This window comes from Mus caroli, unplaced genomic scaffold (genome assembly GCF_978045245.1).
Source record: "Mus caroli unplaced genomic scaffold, Mus_caroli_1 scaffold_7, whole genome shotgun sequence".
NCBI classification, from domain to species: domain Eukaryota; kingdom Metazoa; phylum Chordata; class Mammalia; order Rodentia; family Muridae; genus Mus; species Mus caroli.
In genome coordinates this window covers 90,468,826-90,491,850 of record NW_028227262.1, presented here as the reverse complement: position 1 = coordinate 90,491,850, position 23,025 = coordinate 90,468,826, and the positions used below count along the sequence as shown (strand labels likewise).

The following is a 23,025-nucleotide window of genomic DNA, read 5'->3' as shown; positions in this document are numbered from 1 at the left end:
CACACAGGATTCCCCACAGGATCCTAAGACTTCTGGTGAGTCGAACACAACTTCTGCCAGGAGGCAGGTTCGAACACCAGATATCTGGGCACCTTCTCTGCAAAAATAGAGCTTGCCTGCAGAGAATTCTCTGACCACTGAAACTAAGAAGGGATCCAGCCTCCCAGGTCTGCTAATAGAGCCTAACAGAGTCACCTAAGGAACAAGCTCTAACCAGAGACAACTATAAAAGCTAGCTTCAGAGATTACCAGATGGTGAAAGGCAAACGTAAGAATCCTACTAACAGAAATCAAGACCACTCACCATCATCAGAGCACAGCACTCCCACCCCACCTAGTACTGGGCACCTCAACACAACCGAAAATCTAGACGCAGATTTAAAAGCATATCTCATGATGATGGTAGAGGACATCAAAGAGGACTTTCATAACTCACTTAAAGAAATACAGGAGAGCACTGCTAAAGAGTTACAGGTCCTTAAAGAAAAACAGGAAAACACATCCAAACAGGTGATGGAAATGAACAAAACCATACTAGACCTAAAAAGGGAAGTAGACACAATAAAGAAAAGCCAAAGTGAGGCAACACTGGAGATAGAAATCCTAGGAAAGAAATCTGGAACCATAGATGCGAGCATCAGCAACAGAATACAAGAGATGGAAGAGAGAATCTCAGGTGCATAGAGAACATCGGCACAACAATCAAAGAAAATAGAAAATGCAAAAGGATCCTAACTCAAAACATCCAGGAAATACAGGACACAATGAGAAGACCAAACCTATGGCTAATAGGAGTTGATGAGAATGAAGATTTTCAACATAAAGGGCCAGCAAATATCTTCAACAAAATAATAGAAGAAAACTTCCCAATCCTAAAGAAAGAGATGCCCGTGATCATACAAGAAGCCTACAGAACTCCAAATAGACTGGACCAGAAAGGAAATTCCTCCCGACACATAATAATCAGAACAACAAATGTACTAAATAAAGATAGAATATTAAAAGCAGTAATGGAGAACGGTCAAGTAACATATGAAGGCAGTCCTATCAGAATTACACCAGACTTTTCACCAGAGACTATGAAAGCCAGAAGAGCCTGAACAGATGTTATACAGACACTTAGAGAACACAAATGCCAGCCCAGTTTACTATAGCCGGCCAAATTCTAAATTACCATAGATGGAGAAACAAAGTATTCCATGACAAAACCAAATTCACACATTATCTTTCCACGAATTCAGCCCTTCAAAGGATAATAACAGAAAAATAACAATACAAGGATGGAAATCACACACTAGAAAAAGCAAGAAAGTAATCCCTCAACGTGCCTAAAAGAAGACTGCCACAAGAACAGAATGCCAACTCTAACAACAAAAATAAAAGGCAGCAACAATTACTTTACCTTAATATCTCTTAATATCAATGGATTCAATTCCCCAATAAAAAGACATAGACTAACAGACTGGTTACACAAATAGGACCCAACATTCTGCTGCTTACGGGAAACCCATCTCAGGGTAAAAGACAGACACTACCTCAGAATGAAAGGCTGGAAAACAATTTTCCAAGCAAATGGTATGAAGAAACAAGCTGGAGTAGCCATTCTGATATCGAATAAAATCGACTTCCCACCCAAAGTTATCAAAAAAAAAAAAAACAAGGAGGGACACTTCATACTCATCACAGGTAAAATCCTACAAGAGGAACTCTCAATTCTGAATATCTGTGCCCCAAATGCAAGGGCAGCCACATTCATTAAAGACACTTTAGTAAAGCTCAAAGCACACATTGCACCTCACACAATAATAGTGGAGATTTCAACACACCACTTTCATCAATGGACAGATCGTAGAAACAGAAACTAAACAGGGACACAGTGAAACTAACAGAAGTTATGAAACAAATGGACTTAACAGATATCTACAGAACATTTTATCCTAAAACAAAAGGATATAACTTCTTCTCAGCACCTCACGGGACCTTCTCCAAAACTGACCATATAATTGGTCACAAAACAGGTCTCAACAGATACAAAAATATTGAAATTGTCCCATGCATCCTATCAGACCACCATGGACTAAGGCTGATCTTCAATAACAACATAAATAATGGAAAGTCAACATTCACGTGGAAACTGAAAAACACTCTTCTCAATGATACCTTGGTCAAGGATGGAATAAAGAAAGAAACTAAAGACTTTTTACAGTTTAATGAAAATGAAGCCACAACTTACCCAAACCTATTGGAAACAATGGAAGAAGTTCTAAGAGGGAAACTCATAGTTTTGAGTACCTCCAAAAAGAAACTAGAGAGAGCACACACTAGCAGCTTGACAACACATCTAAAAGCTCTAGAAAAAAAGGAAGAAAATTCACCCAAGAGGAGTAGAAGGCAGGAAATAATCAAACTCAGGGGTGAAATAAACCAAGTGGAAACAAGAAGAACTATTAAATGAATTAACCAAACGAGGAGTTGGTTCTTTGAGAAAATCAACAAGATAGATAAACCCTTAGCTAGAGTCACTAGAGGGCACAGGGACAACATCCTAATTAACAAAATCAGAAATGAAAAGGGAGACATAACAAGAGATCCTGAAGAAATCCAAAACACCATCAGATCCTTCTACAAAAGGCTATACTCAACAAAACTGGAAAACCTGGATGAAATGGACAAATTTCTGGACAGATACCAGGTACCAAAGTTAAATCAGGATCAAGTTAACGAGATAAACAGTCCCATATCCCCCAAAGAAATAGAAGCAGTCATTAATAGTCTCCCAGCCAAAAAAAAAGCCCAGGACCAGATGGGTTTAGTGCAGAGTTCTATCAGACCTTCAAAGAAGACCTAATTCCAGTTCTGCACAAATTATTCCACAAAATAGAAGTAGAAGGAACTCTACCCAACTCATTCTATGAAGCCACAATTACTCTGATACCTAAACCACAGAAAGATCCAACAAAGATAGAGAACTTCAGACCAATTTCCCTTATGAATATTGATGCAAAAAAACTCAATAAAATTCTCGCTAACCGAATCCAAGAACACATTGAGCAATCATCCATCCTGACCAAGTAGGTTTTATTCCAGGGATGCAGGGATGGTTTAACATACGAAAATCCATCAACGTAATCCATTATATAAACAAACTCAAAGACAAAAACCACATGATCATCTCATTAGATGCAGAAAAAGCATTCGACAAGATCCAACACCCATTCATGAAAAACATCTTGGAAAGATCAGGAATTCAAGGCCCATACCTAAACATGATAAAAGCAATCTACAGCAAACGAGTAGCCAACATCAAAATAAATGGTGAGAAGCTTGAAGCAATCCCACTAAAATCAGGGACTAGAAAATGCTGTCCACTCTCCCCATACCTATTCAACATTGTACTTGAAGTCCTAGCCAGAGCAATTCGACAACAAAAGGAGATCAAGGGGATACAAATTGGAAAAGATGAAGTCAAAATATCACTTTTGCAGATGATTGATAGTATATATAAGTGACCCTAAAAATTCCACCAGAGAACTCCTAAACCTGATAAACAGCTTCGGTGAAGTATCTGGATATAAAATTAACTCAAACAAGTCAATGGCCTTTCTCTACACAAAGAATAAACAGGCTGAGAAAGAAATTAGGGAAACAACACCCTTCTCAATAGTCACAAATAATATAAAATGTCTTGGCGTGACTCTAACTAAGGAAGTGAAAGATCTGTATAATAAAAACTTCAAGTCTCTGAAGAAAGAAATTAAAGATCTCAGAAGATTGAAAGATCTCCCATGCTCATGGATTGGCAGGATCAACATTGTAAAAATGGCTATCTTGCCAAAAGCAACCTACAGATTCAATGCAATCCCCATCAAAATTCCAACTCAATTCTTCAATGAATTGGAAAGAGCAATCTGCAACTTCATCTGGAATAACAAAAAAACCTAGGATAGCAAAAACTATTCTCAAGGATAAAAGAACCTCTGGTGGAATAACCATGCCTGACCTAAAGCTTTACTACAGAGCAATTGTGATAAAAACTGCGTGGTACTGGTATAGTGACAGACAAGTAGACCAATGGAATAGAATTGAAGACCCAGAAATGAACCCACACACCTACGGTCACTTGATCTTCGACAAGGGAGCTAAAAACATCCTTTGGAAGAAAGACAGCATTTTCAACAAATGGTGCTGGCACAACAGGTGGTTATCATGTAGAAGAATGCGAATCGTTCCATTCCTACCTCCTTGTACTAAGGTCAAATCTAAGTGGATCAAGGAACTTCACATAAAACCAGAGACACTGAAACTTATAGAGGAGAAAGTGGGGAAAAGCCTTGAAGATATGGGCACAGGGGAAAGATTCCTGAATAGAACAGCAATGGCTTGTGCTATAAGATCGAGAATTGAGAAATGGGACCTCATGAAACTGCAAAGTTTCTGCAAGGCAAAAGACACCGTCAATAAGACAAAAAGACCATCAACAGATTGTTAAAGGATCTTTACCTATCCTAAATCAGATAGGGGACTAATATCCAATATATATAAAGAACTCAAGAAGGTGGACTCCAGAAAATCAAATAACCCCATTTAAAAATGGGGCTCAAAACTGAACAAAGAATTCTCACCTGAGGAATACCAAATGGCAGAGAAGCACCTGAAAAAATGTTCAACTTCCTTAATCATCAGGGAAATGCAAATCAAAACAACCCTGAGATTCCACCTCACACCAGTCAGAATGGCTAAGATCAAAAATTCAGGTGACAGCAGATGCTGGTGAGGATGTGCAGAAAGAGGAACACTCCTCCATTGTTGGTGGGATTGCAAGCTTGTACAACCACTCTGGAAATCAGTCTGGCTGTTTCTTAGAAAATTGGACATAGTACTACCGGAGGATCCAGCAATACCTCTCCTGGGCATATATCCAGAAGATGTCCCAACCAGTAAGAAGGACACATGCTCCACTATGTTCATAGCAGCCTTATTTATAATAGCCAGAAGCTGGAAAGAACCCAGATGCCCCTCAACAGAGGAATGGATACAAAAAATGTGGTACATTTACACAATGGAGTACTACTCAGCTATTAAAAAGAATGAATTTATGAAATTCCTAGGCAAATGGATGGACCTGGAGGGCATCATCCTGAGTGAGGTCTCTAATGCTAGTACAGCATTAACCACATAAACAGAATCACAGATAATATTTGTGGGCATAAGAAATCGTTTAAAGACTTCTAAAACCACCAAACATTCTACTAATTGAGGGGCTCCTGGTGTAAATTGCAACCTTACAGCCTTTTCATTTATCACATAACTTCCAATTCCTGTTTTGGATCCATCGGTATAAATATCAATGGCTCCCTTTATAGGAGTATTAGCCGTTACCTTGGAAATATCACTGGATTCAATAGCATAAAATGTAATAAAGGATGTTTAGGATAATGATTATCAATTAAACCAGAATAACTGCATCTAAGAATGGCCCATTCATCCATAGTCGCACATAACATTTGCATTTGTGCAACAGTATAGGGAACAGTTATGCTATCAGGCATTTTTCCAAAGTGAGTAATTGAACTTTTTATACCTTTATGGGCCATATTTGCCACCATGGTGGGATAATGCTCTATAGTTTTATTAGGGGATACATGTGGATGTATCCATACTAAAGGACCATCTTGCCATAACACAGCAGTTGGCAAATTTATGGTTCTTAATATGCATAGGTACAAAGGATCTTGCTCATTTATACGATCTAACTGTGCTTTTTGGATAGCTCTTTCCACCTTCCTAATAACATCAGAAGACTCGGGTGTTAATTGTCTCAATGAGGTAATATGTGATTCTCCTTCTAAAATTTGAAATAAAGGTTTTAATTCTGAAGTAGGGATCCTTAAATAAGGTCTAATCCAATTTATATCTCCTAATAATTTTTGAAAATCATTTAATGTCTTTAGATGATTTTTTTCTTATGCTAATCTTTTGTGGGGTGACATACCGTAGAGTAATAGTGGCTCCTAAAAAATGGCTAACATTAGACTGCTGTACCTTTTCTGGTGCAACAATCAAGCCATTATTTTTTAAAGTTTCATTAAGCAAGCCATAAGCTTGATGTATACTTTCTTCTTCAGGTCCACAATCACAATATCGTCCATATAATGACAAATTTTTAAGGAGGGGAAACCATCTCTAACTGGTTGCAAAGCTTTTCTTACATATAACTGACATATGGTTGGGCTATTTTCCATTCCTTGGGGCAATACCTGCCATTGATACCTTTTATCAGGTTTTCTTTATTGTGTCTACTTCCCTTTTTAGGTCTAGTATGGTTTTGTTCATTTCCATCACCTGTTTGGATGTGTTTTCCTGTTTTTCTTTAAGGACTTCTACCTGTTTGGTTGGGTTTTCCTCTTTTTCTTTAAGGACTTGTAATTCTTTAGCAGTGTTCTCCTGTATTTCTTTAAGTGAGTTATTAAAGTCCTTCTTGATGTCCTCTACCATCAGCATGAGATATGCTCTTAAATCCGGGTCTAGGTTTTCGGTTGTGTTGGGGTGCCCAGGACTAGGTGGGGTGGGAGTGCTGCATTCTGATGATGGTGAGTAGTCTTGATTTCTGTTAGTAGGATTTTTATGTTTGCCTTTCGCCATCTGGTAATATCTGGAGCTAGTTGTTATAGTTGTCTCTGGTTAGAGCTTGTTCCTCAGGTGATTATGTTAGCCTCTATCAGCAGACCTGGGAGACTAGCTCTCACCTTAGTTTCAGTGGTCAGAGTAATCTCTGCAGGCAAGCTCTCCTCTTGCAGAGAAGGTGCCCAGATATCTGGTGTTCTTACCTGCCTCCTGGCAGTAGTTGTGTTCGACTCACCAGAGGTCTTAAGATCCCGTGGAGGGTCCTGTGAGGACCTTGGGGGTGTCCAGAAACTCCGCACACAAGGAACCCAGGTTCCCGAATTGACCGGAAGGGACTTGTGCCCCTGATCAGGCCGGGTTATCTGCTTCCTTAATTAATGCAGTCTCAGGTCTGGAGGGATTGGATTGGAGCAGACGCTGTGTTCCACTCACCAGAGGTCTTAGGATCCCGTGGGGGATCCTGTGTGGGTCCTTGCGGGTGTCCAGAGACTCCCCAGGCCAGGAACTCCGGTGCTTCGGTGGACCAGAAGCCCAACTTCTAATAAGAACACATACTCCACTATGTTCATTGCAGCCTTATTTATAATAGTCAGAAGCTGGAAACAACCCAGATATCCTTCAACAACTGAATGGATACAGAAAATTTGGAACATTTACACAATCCAGGTATTGTGAGTATTTAATACTCAGGTATTAAAAACAATGACTTCAGCCGGGCATGGTGGCGCACACCTTTAATCCCAGCACTTGGGAGGCAGAGGCAGGCAGATTTCTGAGTTCGAGGCCAGCCTGGTCTACAAAGTGAGTGCCAGGACAGCCAGGGCTACACAGAGAAACCCTGTCTCGAAAAACCAAAAAAAAAAAAAAAAAAAAAAAAAAAAAAACAATGACTTCATGAAATCTTAGGCAAATGAATGGAACTAGAAAATATCATCCTGAGTGTGGTAATTCAATCTAAGAAGAACACACGTGGTGTGCACTCCCTGATAAGTGGATATTAGCCCAAAAGCTTAGAATACCCAAGATACAATTCATAGACCATATGAAGCTGAAGAAGAATGAAGAATGAAGCTCAAGAAATGTCATTGTGTTGGTCCATCTTAGAAGGGGGAACAAAATACAGAGACAAAATGTGGAGTAGAGACTGAAGGAAAGGCCATCCAGAGAGTAACCCACCTGGGGATCCATCACCTATAGAGTCACTATTCTAAAATCAGTCACTATTGTGGATTCCAAGAAGTGCATGCTGAACAGAGCCTGATATAGCTGTCTGCTGAGAGGCTCTGCCAGTGCTTGACATATTCAGAGGTGGATGCTCTCAGCAAATACTTTGGACAGAGTACAAGGTCCCCAATGGCAGAGCCAGAGAAAGAACTGAAGAAGCTGAAGGGGTTTGCAACCTCATAGGAGGAACAAAAATATGAACCAACCAGTACCCCCAGAGCTCCCAGGGACTAAACCACCAACCATAAGTACACATGGAGGGACCTATGGCTTCGGCTGTGTATGTAGCAGAGAATGGCCTTGTTGGACATGAACTGGAGGAGAGGCTCTTGGACCTGAAAAGGCTTGATGCCCCAGTATAGGGGAATACCAATACAGGGAAGCAGGAGTGGATGGGTTTGTGATCAGGGGCAGGGGGAATGAGATAGGGAGTTTTCAGAGGGGAAACCAAGAAATGGGATAATATTTGAAATGCAAATTTAAAAAATATCTAATATAAAAATGAGTGAAGAGGTACTTGGTGCCGTGAATATTTGATGCCCCAAAGTAGGGGAATGGAAGTGTGGGGAGGCAGGAGTGGTTAAGTCTGTGAGGAACACCCTCATAGAAGCAGTGGTGGAGGGATGAGATAGGATGTTTTGGGGAGATCAGGAAAAGGGATAACATTTGAAATGTAAATAACAAAAATATTCAATTAAAAAAACAAGAAAAAAACCTTAGAAATGCTTTGCATTTTCATGAGTTTATCAATTGTTCTTGTAGCTAGAGACATTGTTATTATGTTCAGTCACCTCTCTCTTTTACCATTGCATTCAAGGATATTTCTCCCTTTCTCTTCTATGAGATTCAGTGTATCTGGTTTTATTTTTAGGTCTTTCATCCACTTGGACTTGAAGTTTGTACAGGTTGATAAGTTTGGATCAATTTTTATTCTTCTACATGTAGATATCTGGCTAGTCAAGAACCATTTGTTGAAGATGCTTTCATTTTTACATTGTATGGTTTTGGGATTTTATATAAAAAATCAAGACTATAGATGAATGCATTTATTTCTGGGTCTTCAATTTCATTCCATTGATCAATGTGTCTGTTGCTGTACCAATACCATGCGGTTTTTATTGGCAGCACACAGATAGGGATATCTTTATCAACCTTACATCTGACAGAGGGCTAATATCCAAAATTTACAAAGAACTCAAGAAGTTAGACACCAGCAACCCAAATAACCAAATTAAAAATGGGGGTTCAGAACTAACAGAATTCTCAACAGCTGAATCTCGAATGGCTGGGAAGCACTAATAAAAATGTTCAATGTCCTTAGTCATCATCAAAATGCAAATTAAAAAAAAAACTTTTAGGTTCCATCTCAAACACCCATCCAAATGTTTAAGATAAAAGTGTCAAGAGATAGCACATGGTGGTGAGGATATGGAGCAAGGGGAACACTCTCCCTTTGCTGGTCGAAATGTAAACTTGTACAAAAACTTTGGAAAACAATTTGGCAATTTTTTGGAAAACTGGTAATAATTCTACCTCAATATCCAGCTACACCATTCCTGGGCTACACCGAAAAGATGTTTCACCATCCCACAAGAACACTTGCTCAATGATTTTCATATCAGCCATATTCATAATAGCCAGAAGTTGGAAAAAAACCTACATGTCCCTCACCTGAAGAATGGATAAAAAAAAATGTGGTAAACCTACACAATGCAATACTGTTCAGCCATTAAAAACCAAGACATCATAAATTTTGCAGGCAAAGGGATGGAACTTGAGAATATCATCCAGAGTAAAGTAACCCAGACCCAATAGGAAATGCATGGTATATACTCACTCATAAGTGCATATTAGCCATAGAATACAGGTACCGTGATACACTTCATTGACACAAAGAAGCTAAAGAAGAAGGAAGGCCCAAGCCAGGAAGCTGGAACCTCACTTACAAGGGAGAATAAAATAGTCATAAGAGGCAGATGGGATGGGAAGAGGAATTGGAAACTAAAGATCAGGTGTTGAAATGACATGAGACATGGCTATTTGGCCTTGAAAATGAATGGAAATCTGCAACTGATGGGGTTTGGAAGGAGGGGTGCACCTCCAGCACATGACATGACATGGGACAAGAGAAATGCCCAAGAAACAATGGGGGTGACCTTAACTGTGACTCACTATATTGGGAATATGGAAGATGAAGAGTACACCTACTGTATACAGACAGGAACACCAATGGAGCCATAGATACACCAACTCACCTACAAAAGTTCAATCCCAAATTTTCCTATCTACAAGTAATGCAGGCATCTGGGAGGGAGCAGTGACTGAGGGAAGTCAACCAATAACCATACCCTCTAGAGACCCAACCCATAGGCAAGCACCAGTCACTAACACTATTAATGATACTCTATTATGCTTGCAGACAGGAGCATGGTGTCCTCTGAGAGGCTCCACCCAGCAGCTGACTCAGATAAAGATACCCACAACCAAACAGTGGGTGGAGCTTGGGGATTCTTATGGAAGAATTTCATCTCTTGAAGGGGATAGAAACTCCACAGAAAGACCAACAGAGTCAATTAACCTGGACCTTTGGGGATCTTAGAGTCTGAAACACCAACCAAAGAACATGCACAGGCTTGCTTTACTTGTAGATAGGAAAATTTGGGATTGAACTTTTGTGATGCTTCATGTGGGCTCTGGACTGCTGGAGTGGGGCTTATCCCAAAAGCTGTTGCATCTACGTGGTGAGAGACAAAATCTTTTGGGTTCAGAATCCATCTTAGAGAACCTGACCTAGGTTAAAATCGAGTTAACTAGGAAACTGATACCTAGCACCAGTTCTAGGTTACTACCCCCAAAATGTGCACCTTGAGGTTTCACTTCTGCCCCTGGCACTTCACTTCTGAACAACCACCAGTAAGGAGGAAAACAGAACTTGAGTTTATGCTGTGGCTCCCAGCACCAGCCAATTATGTTAAAGACTATAATGGCCCTGCAGTCAAATGTGTCCTAGGCTAGAAACTCCCTTACTTGTTTGCTTGCCTCTATAAATGCTTTCCTGAAAATAGGTTTGGGGCTCTCCACCTTCCTGTCCTGCTATGCTAGGTTTTACAGGGAGACCAAGCCCAAGCCTGGTTAAAGAGACCTTAATGTGATTGCATCTGAATCGACCTTTTGGTGGTCTTTTGGGTTTAAGGAACATATCCCAGCACAACACTATCTGATTCACAATTGGGTCCAAAACTCAAGCTGTGTTTATTTCCAGAATCCCAGGATATGTAATTTAAAAAGTATGTAAGATATTTGTCTTAGAAGATAGTAGGGTCTATGAAAGAAATCATTCTCCCCTCAGAAGTTTCTTATAGCCCAGGAACACATTAAGATTACTGCACAATTCTGTGTTCTAAAGTGAACATAGTTTTATAAAGTTTTTAATACATTTATAGAACAAAGAAAAATACAAATCAAGGTAAATTTAAAATGCACTGGTGGGCATTCAAGAGAGGTGGTTATACTGAGACAGGGCAAGCTGTTTATCGACCAAAGATGTTATCTGATGACATTGATAGCTCTTGGATAGATGGAAGACAAATTAATAGTGCCTAATAGAACTTATGTATTATCATGAGATGTTAATTTCAATTAACAGCTTCTAAAATGTATTTCTATCTTGCATCATGAGGTGATAGTTTGAATATAGAGTAGGAAAAGGAATGGATATTCCAGAGGCTAAAATAATGTCATGAGTATCTGTTCCTAAAAGTGTCAAGCTTCTCTACAGATCTGAAACTGCAGCCTGTCAACATGTCTCTCCAGAAGATTTTGGTTTATAGCCATACACATGCTCTTTTCAGCAATTCTTATTCACAGCAGAAACAGCACATTTGTTGCCTCAGCTGCCGAATAAAGTCTATTATGGTTAGAAAGAACAAATGGAGGTCACTGGAGCTGCTTCTACCATGGAAAATGTTGAACCCAAAACAGTATCACATTCAGAGAAAGATTAGAGAAATCAATGCCAGCATCAAGATAAAAAAGGTGCAGAGGAAATGTCTACCCCACTTAATAGTATATATTGTTTGGCCTGTATGGAACACATCTGTAGAATTCCATGGTGGAGTATTCATTCATGGAAAATGACTCTTGACTGTTATTAACTCAGTGAGGAAGTGACTCCAACGCCAACTGATAAAGCAGATGTGATTTCTTTTCTTGGACTGAGTACAGATTACAGATTACCTTCTGATACTTGTAAGCAGACAGTGATCTCAAAAATGCTTTATAAAACTACTTGCTCATAAGTCTAACTATAGGCATTTTGTTTTTATTTGTCAATGCAAGGAGCAAATCCTTACATTTCTACCTCAAACTATATAAATTGTCCAGCCCGATTTCATAAATTAGTTCAAAATGGTGTTAATCCCATGCCTCTTCCTCAAGATATCATGCTGGCCCACTATACTGATGACAATATATTCTTGGATCAGGTAAGCAGAAAGTAGCAGCTTTTGGGGACTTGCTAATAAAAATGCCTGCACATTAGAAGGTGGGAAAATAATTCCAGCCAAAATTCAAGCAGTTTATCCCTTAGGGAAATTACTGGGAATCCAGTATTTTGGGGAGTTTTAAATAAATAAAAAAAGATATGCTGGTGCAATAGTGTCACAAAGCTTGTAAGAGTAACCAACCAATATCTGATTTGATTTAAAGCATGGAGTCCATGGGATGGAATCCATACCCAGCACTGCTTGGGTTGTCAAGAACATGAAACTATTATATAGGCCTGTGACCAAGGAGAAAACAAAATACTAGTGTTCAAGTAAGAGAATGTAGCAATAAAATGACTACTTATGACATATTTATAAATCTAAGTCTCAGTCAGCCATCACAAGAGCTCCCTCCAGCAGAAGACATAAATAAATACACAGATTCAAAGCTAGAAAACACGAAGACAGCATTAAGACAGCAAACTATACATCGGAAGTCTCCATCAAATTTTTTCTCTCAGTGCACAGGGAACTTTGTGGGAGATGTAGTAAAAAGGCTAGAGGAGCCAGAATCGATGGAGAACACCAAGGCAAAAAGCCTTCTAAACACAAGCCAGTGGACTTACATATGAACTCAGAATCAGTGCCAGCATCCACTGGGACTGCAGAGGCTTGTACCCAACGTGGTCCTAGAGCAGACATAGTGCATACACATCCATCCCTTCCATAACTGAGAAGCTATCTCCTTTTGATAGCCACCTGTAATAAAAATTTAGTTTTCTCGAAGGGAGTCTTTCTGGAGAAACTAACTGTCCCTAAGGGTTGGCTCCATGCCATGCAGTCAAGCCCAACACAAAACAGCCTTAACTGAGTCTTACTGATCCTTTACATATATATTAGGACTTCTATTTTTGTATTTTATGAGATCCCTGTGTGAGAACTTGTGTGTTTCTCTTTTTGGTTGTTGTGCTTTTGCCTTGGCACCTTTTCTTCTGTGTGTTTTGTCTTCTTGTGTTTCATTTATATTTCATTTATCTTGTTTATTTTATTGTTGTTACTAAGAGACATGCATCTTTTCTAAAGAGAGAAAGAAATGGTGTTAATTTGAATGGGGTCAGAGGTGAGGAGAAACTGGAAAGATTTCGCGGAGGGGAAACGCTATTCAGATTATGTAGTATGAAATATTTCCTCAATGAAAAAAGCATAATTTTCAAATGTGGGGAGGTATGGTGGTGAACACTTCTAATCCCAGAGCTGGAGAAGCAGAGACAGGAGAAGCCCTTAGACTACCATCTTGACACAGGTCACAGAGAGAAAGATGCTCTATTAAAACAGCAGTGAATGGCAATATCAACACAAATAGAAACAGCAAGTGACAGCAGGTGTCTCCTGGCCTCCATGTGTATGTATACATATATACTTCATCTGTGCACACACATACATACATGCAGGTACACAATGAACACACATACAATAAATAAACAATTTTTATTTACTAATAATATTTTAGTACATGTAAATGAAGTACACATAAACAGGTACATGATATTTTCATATAGAATTCATTAAGTAACTGTAGCAAAAAACATTGGAACCTTAAATTCATGGTATTTTTATGGATCCAGAGAAACTAAAATTAGGGAATAGAATTAAAGCTACAATAAAATATTTAAAGTATTCTTGGTCAGAAAGAGTAGATTGAAATCTTTTCAAGAGAAAACTTAGAAAGTCACTATCAGCAAGGATCTCCTTTTGAATAAACTCAGAAGCAAGGGAATATTCATTTTACAAAGTACAAAGGAGAAAAAGAGATTTCATGTAGAAATATCAACTTATTGTGGACAATTAACTTAAAAACTTTCTAGTACTTAGCAACAGAAATGTCAAAAGAATATATATGAATGTGTATGTGTAATAATGCACATTTTAATTAAATTATATGAACAATTCTGTTTTGCTACTGGAAACATTAAAGGTTAATTTTTAAGGAAGGTCATTCATTCATTCATTCATTCATTTAAATATCAACCAGGAGCCCTCTCACAGGGTTCCACCTCACTTCCCTTATCATTTTCTCATCTGAGACAGTGCCCCACACCACTGTATTTCTCCAATTAGGCACATAAAGTCTCTGCAGGGTTAGGTGCATCCTCTCCAGCTGAGGGTAAACAAGGCAGTTCTGTTGGGAATGGATTCCATGACAGACAGCAGCATTAGGAACAGGCACCACTTGTTGGGGGAAATCCACATGGTGACTGGGCTGTACATCTGCTACATATGTGCTAGGGACATTAAAGTTTAAAAGAAACAAACTGTATTTTAGAAAAAATAATTGGTGCTTTACAGAATGATTCCTTATAGCCATCTATACGTCCAATTTCATGGGATGCCATGACATCTTCTCACCTCTGTGGGTAGCAGGAATGCATGCGTACATATATGCTGGTACAACACTCACAGATATAAAAAATATTAAATTAGTAGTTTCTTAAAGAAATAAAAAAAATGTTTCCAAAAAAACCTCTGGTGGTGCTTTGAGTGCATGTTTTTCAGCATAATTATTATTCTGTTATCAGAACTAATTTGTACCAAAGGAGTAATTGTGGGAAAGGCATACATCACAAACTTCTGAACCCACAAGATGACTGGGTCATACCTCCACAACAGGACTGATGTAGATGATATGATGAAGTCCACCCAGTACATGACCACAAAGAAAATCACAAGCAGCAAGATGGTCTGGGTGGCTTTTTTCTCAGGGGATGCTCTCAGGTGCCTGATGCTATGAAGATGCTTGCATTGCCTCTGATGTCTGCACAAGATAATCACCATGTATGTACTTGTGGTCATCATGATTCCTACAAGAAACACATCTCTGGAGATTGACACTGTTAACATAAATCCCCTGATGATATAGTTCATGCGGAAGAGTGAGCAGGATTCAGTGACCTGCATCAGGTTAGTCTCACTCACATTAGTAAAACCATGAACATAGAAGAACCGGTTACTACTGTAGGACAAATTGAAAGACCAAATACACAAGAAAACATAGGTCATGTATTTTTTTAGTTTTGGTTTAAAATTTGCCAACACTGAGGTATTGGGACTGATAGTGACAGCCTGGAACACACTCAGGAGGCAAGTAGTACAGATAGAGAGGCCTCTCGTCACCCTGCTTATGTAAAATGTTGCCTTACATTTGAAGTCATTATCAATGTTTAGCGATGCAAATATGTCTGTAAGCAACAGGTCCCCTCCAGTGAGGAACATCATCATGTGAATAAAGCTGAGTTGACAGGAGATCAAGTCTGTAGGTTTAGATCTGTGACCTACAAGTATGAAAATGTAGAAACAAAGAAGAAACATATTGGCTAAGCTTCCAAGTCCAGCTTGGAAATAAAGGACATTCTTGAATGCAAACATAAGTGAAACTTGTATTCATCTTAAGAGCATGGTGGATGTTCATTTCAAATATCTGAAAAAAATAGAGTATAAATCAAGCTTTGATACACTTGATAATAAGACTCTATCCTCATTTTACTAGTTGAAGATTGGCTTGTCTCTTTAACATTTTATGTTCCAGATCTTACATCATAGCCTGCATTTTATATGCTTTCCATGTATCTCGTGTACACATACAATATTATAGACAATAAATACATTCACACATACAGAATACATAATTTGTAAGCTTTTATTAACCTTGATTATCACACCTTAGAAATCTAATCCTGTTGATTTATATTGCCTCATTTCATACTTAGCATCCAAAACAGTCATGAATAAACTGTACACCTGGATAAACTTATGTTGATTTGGAAAATAGTTACAAAGGGTATCAAAAATATTGAGGTGAGTTCATAATTTTACTGAGCTCTATTTTATAACCATCTATGTTATGACTTATAATTCTAATGAAAGCATGGTGCTAATTTACGATAAGCCCACCATTTTAATTAGCAAATTTCTTCCTCAATTCATCTATTTTTATGTTCTATTTCCAAAGAAATTTATAAAGTGAATTTAAGATGAGATACAGTTGAAGACCAATAGTGCACTTTCCACAACCCATAACCATTAATTATCATTATAAATATTCATAGGTGGCACCCAATTTAGTTCTCATCCCATCATCTTTTATGACATTGAACTTCAGGTTTAAAAAAAAAACCTACTCCCCATTTCCATGGCAAATACTGTTTTCATTTTCTTTTTGAAGAGAATTGTAAATTGTTAACAGAATGAGAAATTGTGGCTCTTCCATAATTCGTGTTGATATCTTACCTAACATCCTCTTTCTTCTGTATTTATCTCCCTCCACTCTGTATGAAGCCTCCCCTAATCCTATTCTCCCATTAAGATACTTGTACTGTGCAGTTCTGCTTTCTATTGCTCCCATCCCCCAACCCATCCTGGCAATGATTTTATTTTCCTTTCCTGGTTTCTGTAGTTACCACATAATCACACCTGAACATGTAGCACTTGGAGCTTCCAACAATTGGCACCATGTAATATTCAGAGAATCACTATTTTCCAAACATTATGACAAATGTGAACTTGCTGAAGATGACCAGATTGTGATGCATTGGGGAAATTCTAGTTTAAAACAGATTCCTTCTCGTGCAATGGAAAACAAAGTCTCCAGTGTTATTAATATGTCATCAGCACCCACATATGTTCAATAGTTTCACTCAACAGTCTTACCTTTAGTGCCCATGATTTTTATTTGGGGTGGTTACCAGGATCAATTTATTATGGAATTAACTTACTTAGTACTTTAAAGTCAGCTTGTGAGAGAGAAATAGAAAAAAAACTTCACTGGCTCAGATTCTTGTGAGAAGCCTAATTATACTTTCAACTTCATTAGTATAGTTCATATGTACACACACACACACACACACACACACATATATATATATATATATATATATATATATATATATATACATATATACATATATACATACATATATATGCATGCATGCACATATGCATAGAAAAATGCAGAAGATAGTGCCTTAGACCATTTCGAAGTACACTTAAACTCTTCAGACTGGAGCAATACTGATAAGCACTAAATTAGTTAATATTTGTTTTATACCCTTGATTAAATTTCATATAAATAAAGGCATACAGTCAGTTACCTTAAAAAAAGTAGTCAGAGAAAATACAAGTTACAATATAAATGGACCTTAACATGTACAACTGCACACCAATAAATGTCTGTGCTTTGTTTTTAACCCTATGAGATTTCCCAAGTATTTTGATACAGGGATGGAAAACTAACACAGTTGACCATACCTAGGTCTAACCATGATCTTAGAATCATCAAAGCACATTTGCAAGAGAATCTTCTGTCAGATATGTGTATTGAAAAGTTGAAACTGGAGCTATATTTTAAATATATATATCATAAGTCATTGTAAAAAGTGATAGACTTGATGATATTTTCATTTAATATATAATACCCATTTATCATCTTCATGCTATGAGCCTTTCCTGTCTCTATTCACCCTTTTGCTGGGCTCTGCTTTCTTCCCAATACCTACTTTTACTGTCACATATAAAGTAAGAAATCAAAGTAAGTGAAATCCATGTTGTTATTAACCATTAAACTGATATTTTAATGTCTGAAAGCATCTCTTTTATTTGCTTATGGTATAATATAACTCAAAAGAGGCTTCTCTAATCCTTTATTGCAGACTCATTCTAACACCTACAAATGGCTCTAACTATAATGAAGAGAAAAAGAAAGTCACCCACCTGGATCTTTGAAAGACATCTATGTAGAATGAGACCTGAAGAAGTAGTTATATGGAAGAAATGTCATTATCCAATCTCCCTCTACACCCATACTTATGTCATCTGGAGAAGGCAGTTTTGACTTTGTGGCTGTTAGAAAGTGGTACCACCAAATGGAAAAATGAACTTTCCTAATTCCAGGAGAACAGTGGCGTAGAAACAGCTGAGCTCTGGGTTTCCCAGGTGTGAGCTGTTCTCTCTAGGCATTAACTGTATGTGTGGATTAATTGATACAAGTCCTTGTGAACAGTAAAACTAACAACAATAATATCCCATTTAAAAGAAGTACAAAAACATTTTACATTCCCCAAGGTAGATATCCAGCTTCCAAAACATTCATGGCATCCTCCATATGTGCTTGACAGTGGCTTCATTGACTGACCTAAAAATTAATATCTCTTTTGCTAAAATAATAAAAATGTTACCTCCAGCAAATGTACTTGGGGAAAGCCACTTTTTCTTACAAAGCAAATAGACAGGAGGTAATATAATTCTATTATTAGCAGAAATCAGGCTGTTGAACTAGAAATGTGGTTCATTTGTTAGAGTGCATAGAAGTATTGTGTAGGAAGGACTCCATAAAGTAAATCAAAACTTGAAATTATAGTCACAGGCCAGAGGGCAAAAGAAGTCAATGGCAAAGACTTCTTTGCCACTGGGATGTAGAGCAGTCAGCAGGGTGGGGGGAAGCAGGGGGCAGAATGGAATATGGAGTGTGCAAAATAAAAAATTTTTTAAAAAGAAGAGTGCAAATATTCTGTACTTTTCACAATACACAAAAGTCAACTTAAAATGAATGAAAACCCTCAATTTAAGGCCAGACACACAGAACATGATAGAAAAAATGTTGGTAATACCCATGAGCCAGACACAGAGAACATGATAGAAAAAATGTTGAAAATACCCCTGAGCTCACTGTGCCTGGAAAAGCACTTTCTTGATAGAACTTAAGTACTTACACAGGCACTAAGAACAACAATTAATTAATGGGATCTTGAACTAAAAATCTTCAACATGGAAAAACACATATTCATTCAGACAAATAAGAGAGAATGAAATAAGATAATTTTACCAACTGAACATCTGGTATATGGCTTGTCCTAGTGTTTTTATGCAGTGATAAAACATGATAAACAAAAACTGAGTTGTGGAGGAAAGATATTATTCAACTTATACTTCCACATTTCTTTTCATCACCAAAGAAGTCAGGACAGTAATTTCCATAGGACAGAATCCTAGATGCAGGTGCTGATGCAAAAACTATGGAGGGGTGATACTTACTGGCTTGCTTCGTCTAACTTCCTTCACCTCTTTTGTATAGAACCTGGTATCACCAGCCCAAGGATGGCACCACCCCAAATTGGCTGGGCCTTCTGCCATTGATTGTGAAAAGTGTGAAAATGCTTTACTCAATATAATTGATCTCCTAGAGACATTTCCTCAGCCTGAGGCTCCTTGCTTTTTGATGACTGTAGCTTCTGTCAAGTTGACAGAAAATAAGCCAGTAAAGGGATAATATCCAGAACATATAAGGAACTTAAAAAATTGACATCAAGTAAACAAATAATTCAATTTAAAAAGGGGAGTGGAGGCCGGGTGTTGTGGTGCACACCTTTAATCCCAGCACTTGGGAGGCAGAGGCAGGCAGATTTCTGAGTTAGAGGCCAGCCTGTTCTACAGAGTGAGTTCCAGGACAGCCAGGGCTATGCAGAGAAACCCTGCCTCAACAACAACAACAACAAGCAAAAACAAAAAAAAATACCAAAACAAAACAAAAAAATAAGTAAATAAAAGTGGAGTGAAAACTTAATCAGAGAATTTTCAAAACAGGAAACTCAAATGACTTAGAAACATTAAAAAAGTTCAACTTCACTAGTCATCAGTGTAATGCAAATTAAAGCTACTTTAAGATTTAACCTGATTCCTGACAGAATAGCCAACATGGGTAATAGCAATGGCACCACAGACTGGCAAAGATGTGGAATAAGAACACTCATGTGATGCTCTTGGTAGTAAAAACTTGTCAGTTCACTATGGAATCAGTGTGGTGGTTCCTCAGGAAGCTGGGAATAGATCTAGTTCAAGACACAGCTATACCACTATTGGTCCCAGAGGACACTCAATCTACTACAGAGACACTGCTTATTTATAAATATTTGGATACTGGAAAAAAACTAGATATCCCTAAACAGATGAATGAGTAAAGATGAATGAGTAAGCATATGAATGAGTAAAATGTGGCATATGAAGTGGAAATTTCTGTTTTCGTTGGAGACTCAGTTGTGTCATGTAATAGTTTTCTGGAAACAGGCTTATGTAAGGTTGTTTTGCTGATAACAGACACATGATGTTTTTCTTGAAGCTTTCTGGTGAAAGGGCATGTAATGGTTCACTTGAGTGGATGCTTGAGAGGAAATGTGATGTTTGGAAAGAGTATATGTATAACCCAGTGGACAATGGATTTTGCTCTTGCATTCATTTGCCTTGCTTACTTCACTGATTTTTGCTTGTTGTGACTTCACAGATAGAAAACACCAAAGAACTTCTGGTGATAATACATCACCTTCTTGCTGCTTCTGCAGACTCAGGAGGATTAGTGGAGGCTGGTGTTTTCTTCTGGATTGAGCTGCTGCTACTTATTCATTTTTGGTGATGTGGAATGGACTGGACTGCTGACGATGAAAATTGGTTTCATCTCAAAGAACTATCTTTAAACACATTCAAATCCCAGTTTCCTATTAACTTTTCTTTTCCTCTGCCTTTGGTGGGTGGTAGGTTAGAAGGGAGGCTGAAGCATTAAAGAACCATAATTAAAGTAGGTTTTGAAATCTCTAAGCATGAAGGTGGCTGTCAACATTGCTTAGGTATAATGGGTAACCCTACTTCTAAAGTATTAGAGGAATAAACAGGTTTTAGATGGGCTAGCAATGTTATATTAGGACATTGGCAAAATTGCAGCTTCTGATGCTGGGTGATCTCCTGCCTTGCTCCTCCTGGAGGGTTGTTTGTTTGTTTGGTTGGTTTGGTTTATAGTCTTCATGAATACCATTTTGAAAAAAAATATTCAGGGGAAAGATGAAAATTCAGAAGGATCCCTCAATTACCTTGTGTTAGAGAGAAAGATTGAAGAGATGGCTATGCACTTAGAGAGTTTGCAAATAGATAAAGTTCAGAAAGTAAAAAGAGCCAGTTGGAGTTGAAGAACAGGGTTCAGACTTGGAGTCTGAGACTGGAAATTTACCACATGATGAAAGAGGGAAGCAAAGTATGCTGGAAGGAAAACTGCTACCCCACCCTAGTCATGTACTTTCACTACCAGGTGAGGTTCCCATAGCATCTCAGTGAGACAAGGGGCTTTGTAGAGCAAGAGGAGGTAAAGGGACAATGGGTAAGTGTTTAACCAAGTGCTCCATCTGAACAGTTGCTTGGGTGTATACAAGCATCTTCATTCTTTCCAGTGTTTGTGTAGCTTTTGCCTGCTAATGGTAGTGGTCATGTTTATAATGAGCTGACATAGCATCCAGTAGAAATGACAGATTTATAGCATTTTAAAGAGACCATTATAGTATACAGCTTGCATTCTCCATTTGTTAAAGAAATGTTAAGTAACTGGGCTACACAGCACAGAGTTTCCCAAGAATGGAATGTGTTGTCATCTGCACTCAAAGGTAGACAATATTTTTCAGGGAATTAAGTCAGAAAAATAGAACAGCATAATTTAGCAAGGGGGATAAGTGTTACTAAAGAACAACTGCTTAGTGAAGGGCATTATGCTGACTTACAAGAACAAATCAGATTCATAATGTCATAATTGAACCATGTCATGTTGTGAGTGTACAATGTGGATATGACTGAGAAGTCAGGTGAGGCTGGGGGATCCATCTAATTTACTAATGTAATACAAGGTCTTGCAAAAGCCTTTACGGACTTCTTACAGAGACTGTGTTCATCTGTAAATACATTGATATCAGACTCTGAAACTAGATAGTCATTGATAAATACTTTGGGACTTGAAAATGAAAATACAGAATGTAAGAGAGAAATCAGAGTATTGAAAGCATGAGGAGCCCTGATGGATGGATAAAAGAGACAACTGGTCTTGTTCTCAGGAGCATAATGCCACCATCATGGGGCAACTTGTAGCTACAACATTTAGAAATCAAAATGACAGATGCTTCAATTTTCATGACTTTGGACATTTCCATAGAAATTGTAAGGCTATTAGATTCAGAGGACAAAATAGAAGGCATATTGAGCCATCCTCCTTTGGTCAGCCTGAAGGTACCAAGTGAGCAAGAAAATCAAAACTAAGTATTTCTGATTTTATACATACTACAGAAGGAAGTGCAGACTTGTTTCATGGTTTTATACCGTAAGGGATAGTAGGAATAATCTTGGGAGGAAGTGGATTAACTTCTATAATTTAATGTATATCTACATATAGTAGATCACAATAGCAAGGAAGAAATAAAAATTATAGCATATGTGAAAAAAAGATGCAAATTGATATAGAAGATAGAATTGCTGAGCTATTGTTTCTGTACATCAAGGAAAAGACTCTCAAATAGAAAAAAAAACAGGACTTTCAGAGTATTGGAAAACATGTGCTCTAGGAATCAATGATTAATGATCAGAGATCCAAATTAATGGTAGAAACACAGTACCTGAAGTTAGTATACTTTCCTAAAATTCTTGGAATCTAGGTTGGCCACTTCACAAATGTTACGTACATCTTATTGGAACTGGTAAATTATCATGAATAAGAAAAAGTACCTGATAGATTAACTTTATGGCAAACAGGAAAGTTGATACCTTATGTGGCAGACATAGACATACATTTATGGGGAAGGGATCTTTTACAACTACGGGGTATTCAAAATAATCCTGAGAT

The 23,025-nt window shown here is 38.0% G+C and overlaps 1 protein-coding gene across 2 annotated transcripts; it reads right to left on the bottom strand.

The window, feature by feature from the left end:
* Positions 1–13,812: 13,812 nt before the first annotated feature.
* Positions 13,813–18,175, bottom strand: LOC110288667 (vomeronasal type-1 receptor 90-like). Of its 2 annotated transcripts, none has more exons than XM_085839677.1 (2): positions 18,096–18,175; positions 13,813–15,807 (listed from the first exon to the last, which is right to left on the bottom strand). In XM_085839677.1, the coding sequence occupies exon 2, from the start codon at positions 15,753–15,755 to the stop codon at positions 14,805–14,807; it is 951 nt and encodes a 316-aa protein (XP_085695803.1). In that variant the 5' UTR covers positions 15,756–15,807; positions 18,096–18,175; the 3' UTR covers positions 13,813–14,804. The 2 variants fall into 2 exon arrangements, with proteins under 2 accessions (XP_085695803.1, XP_085695804.1); XM_085839678.1 differs by lacking the exon at positions 18,096–18,175 and adding an exon at positions 17,037–17,120.
* Positions 18,176–23,025: the final 4,850 nt, after the last annotated feature.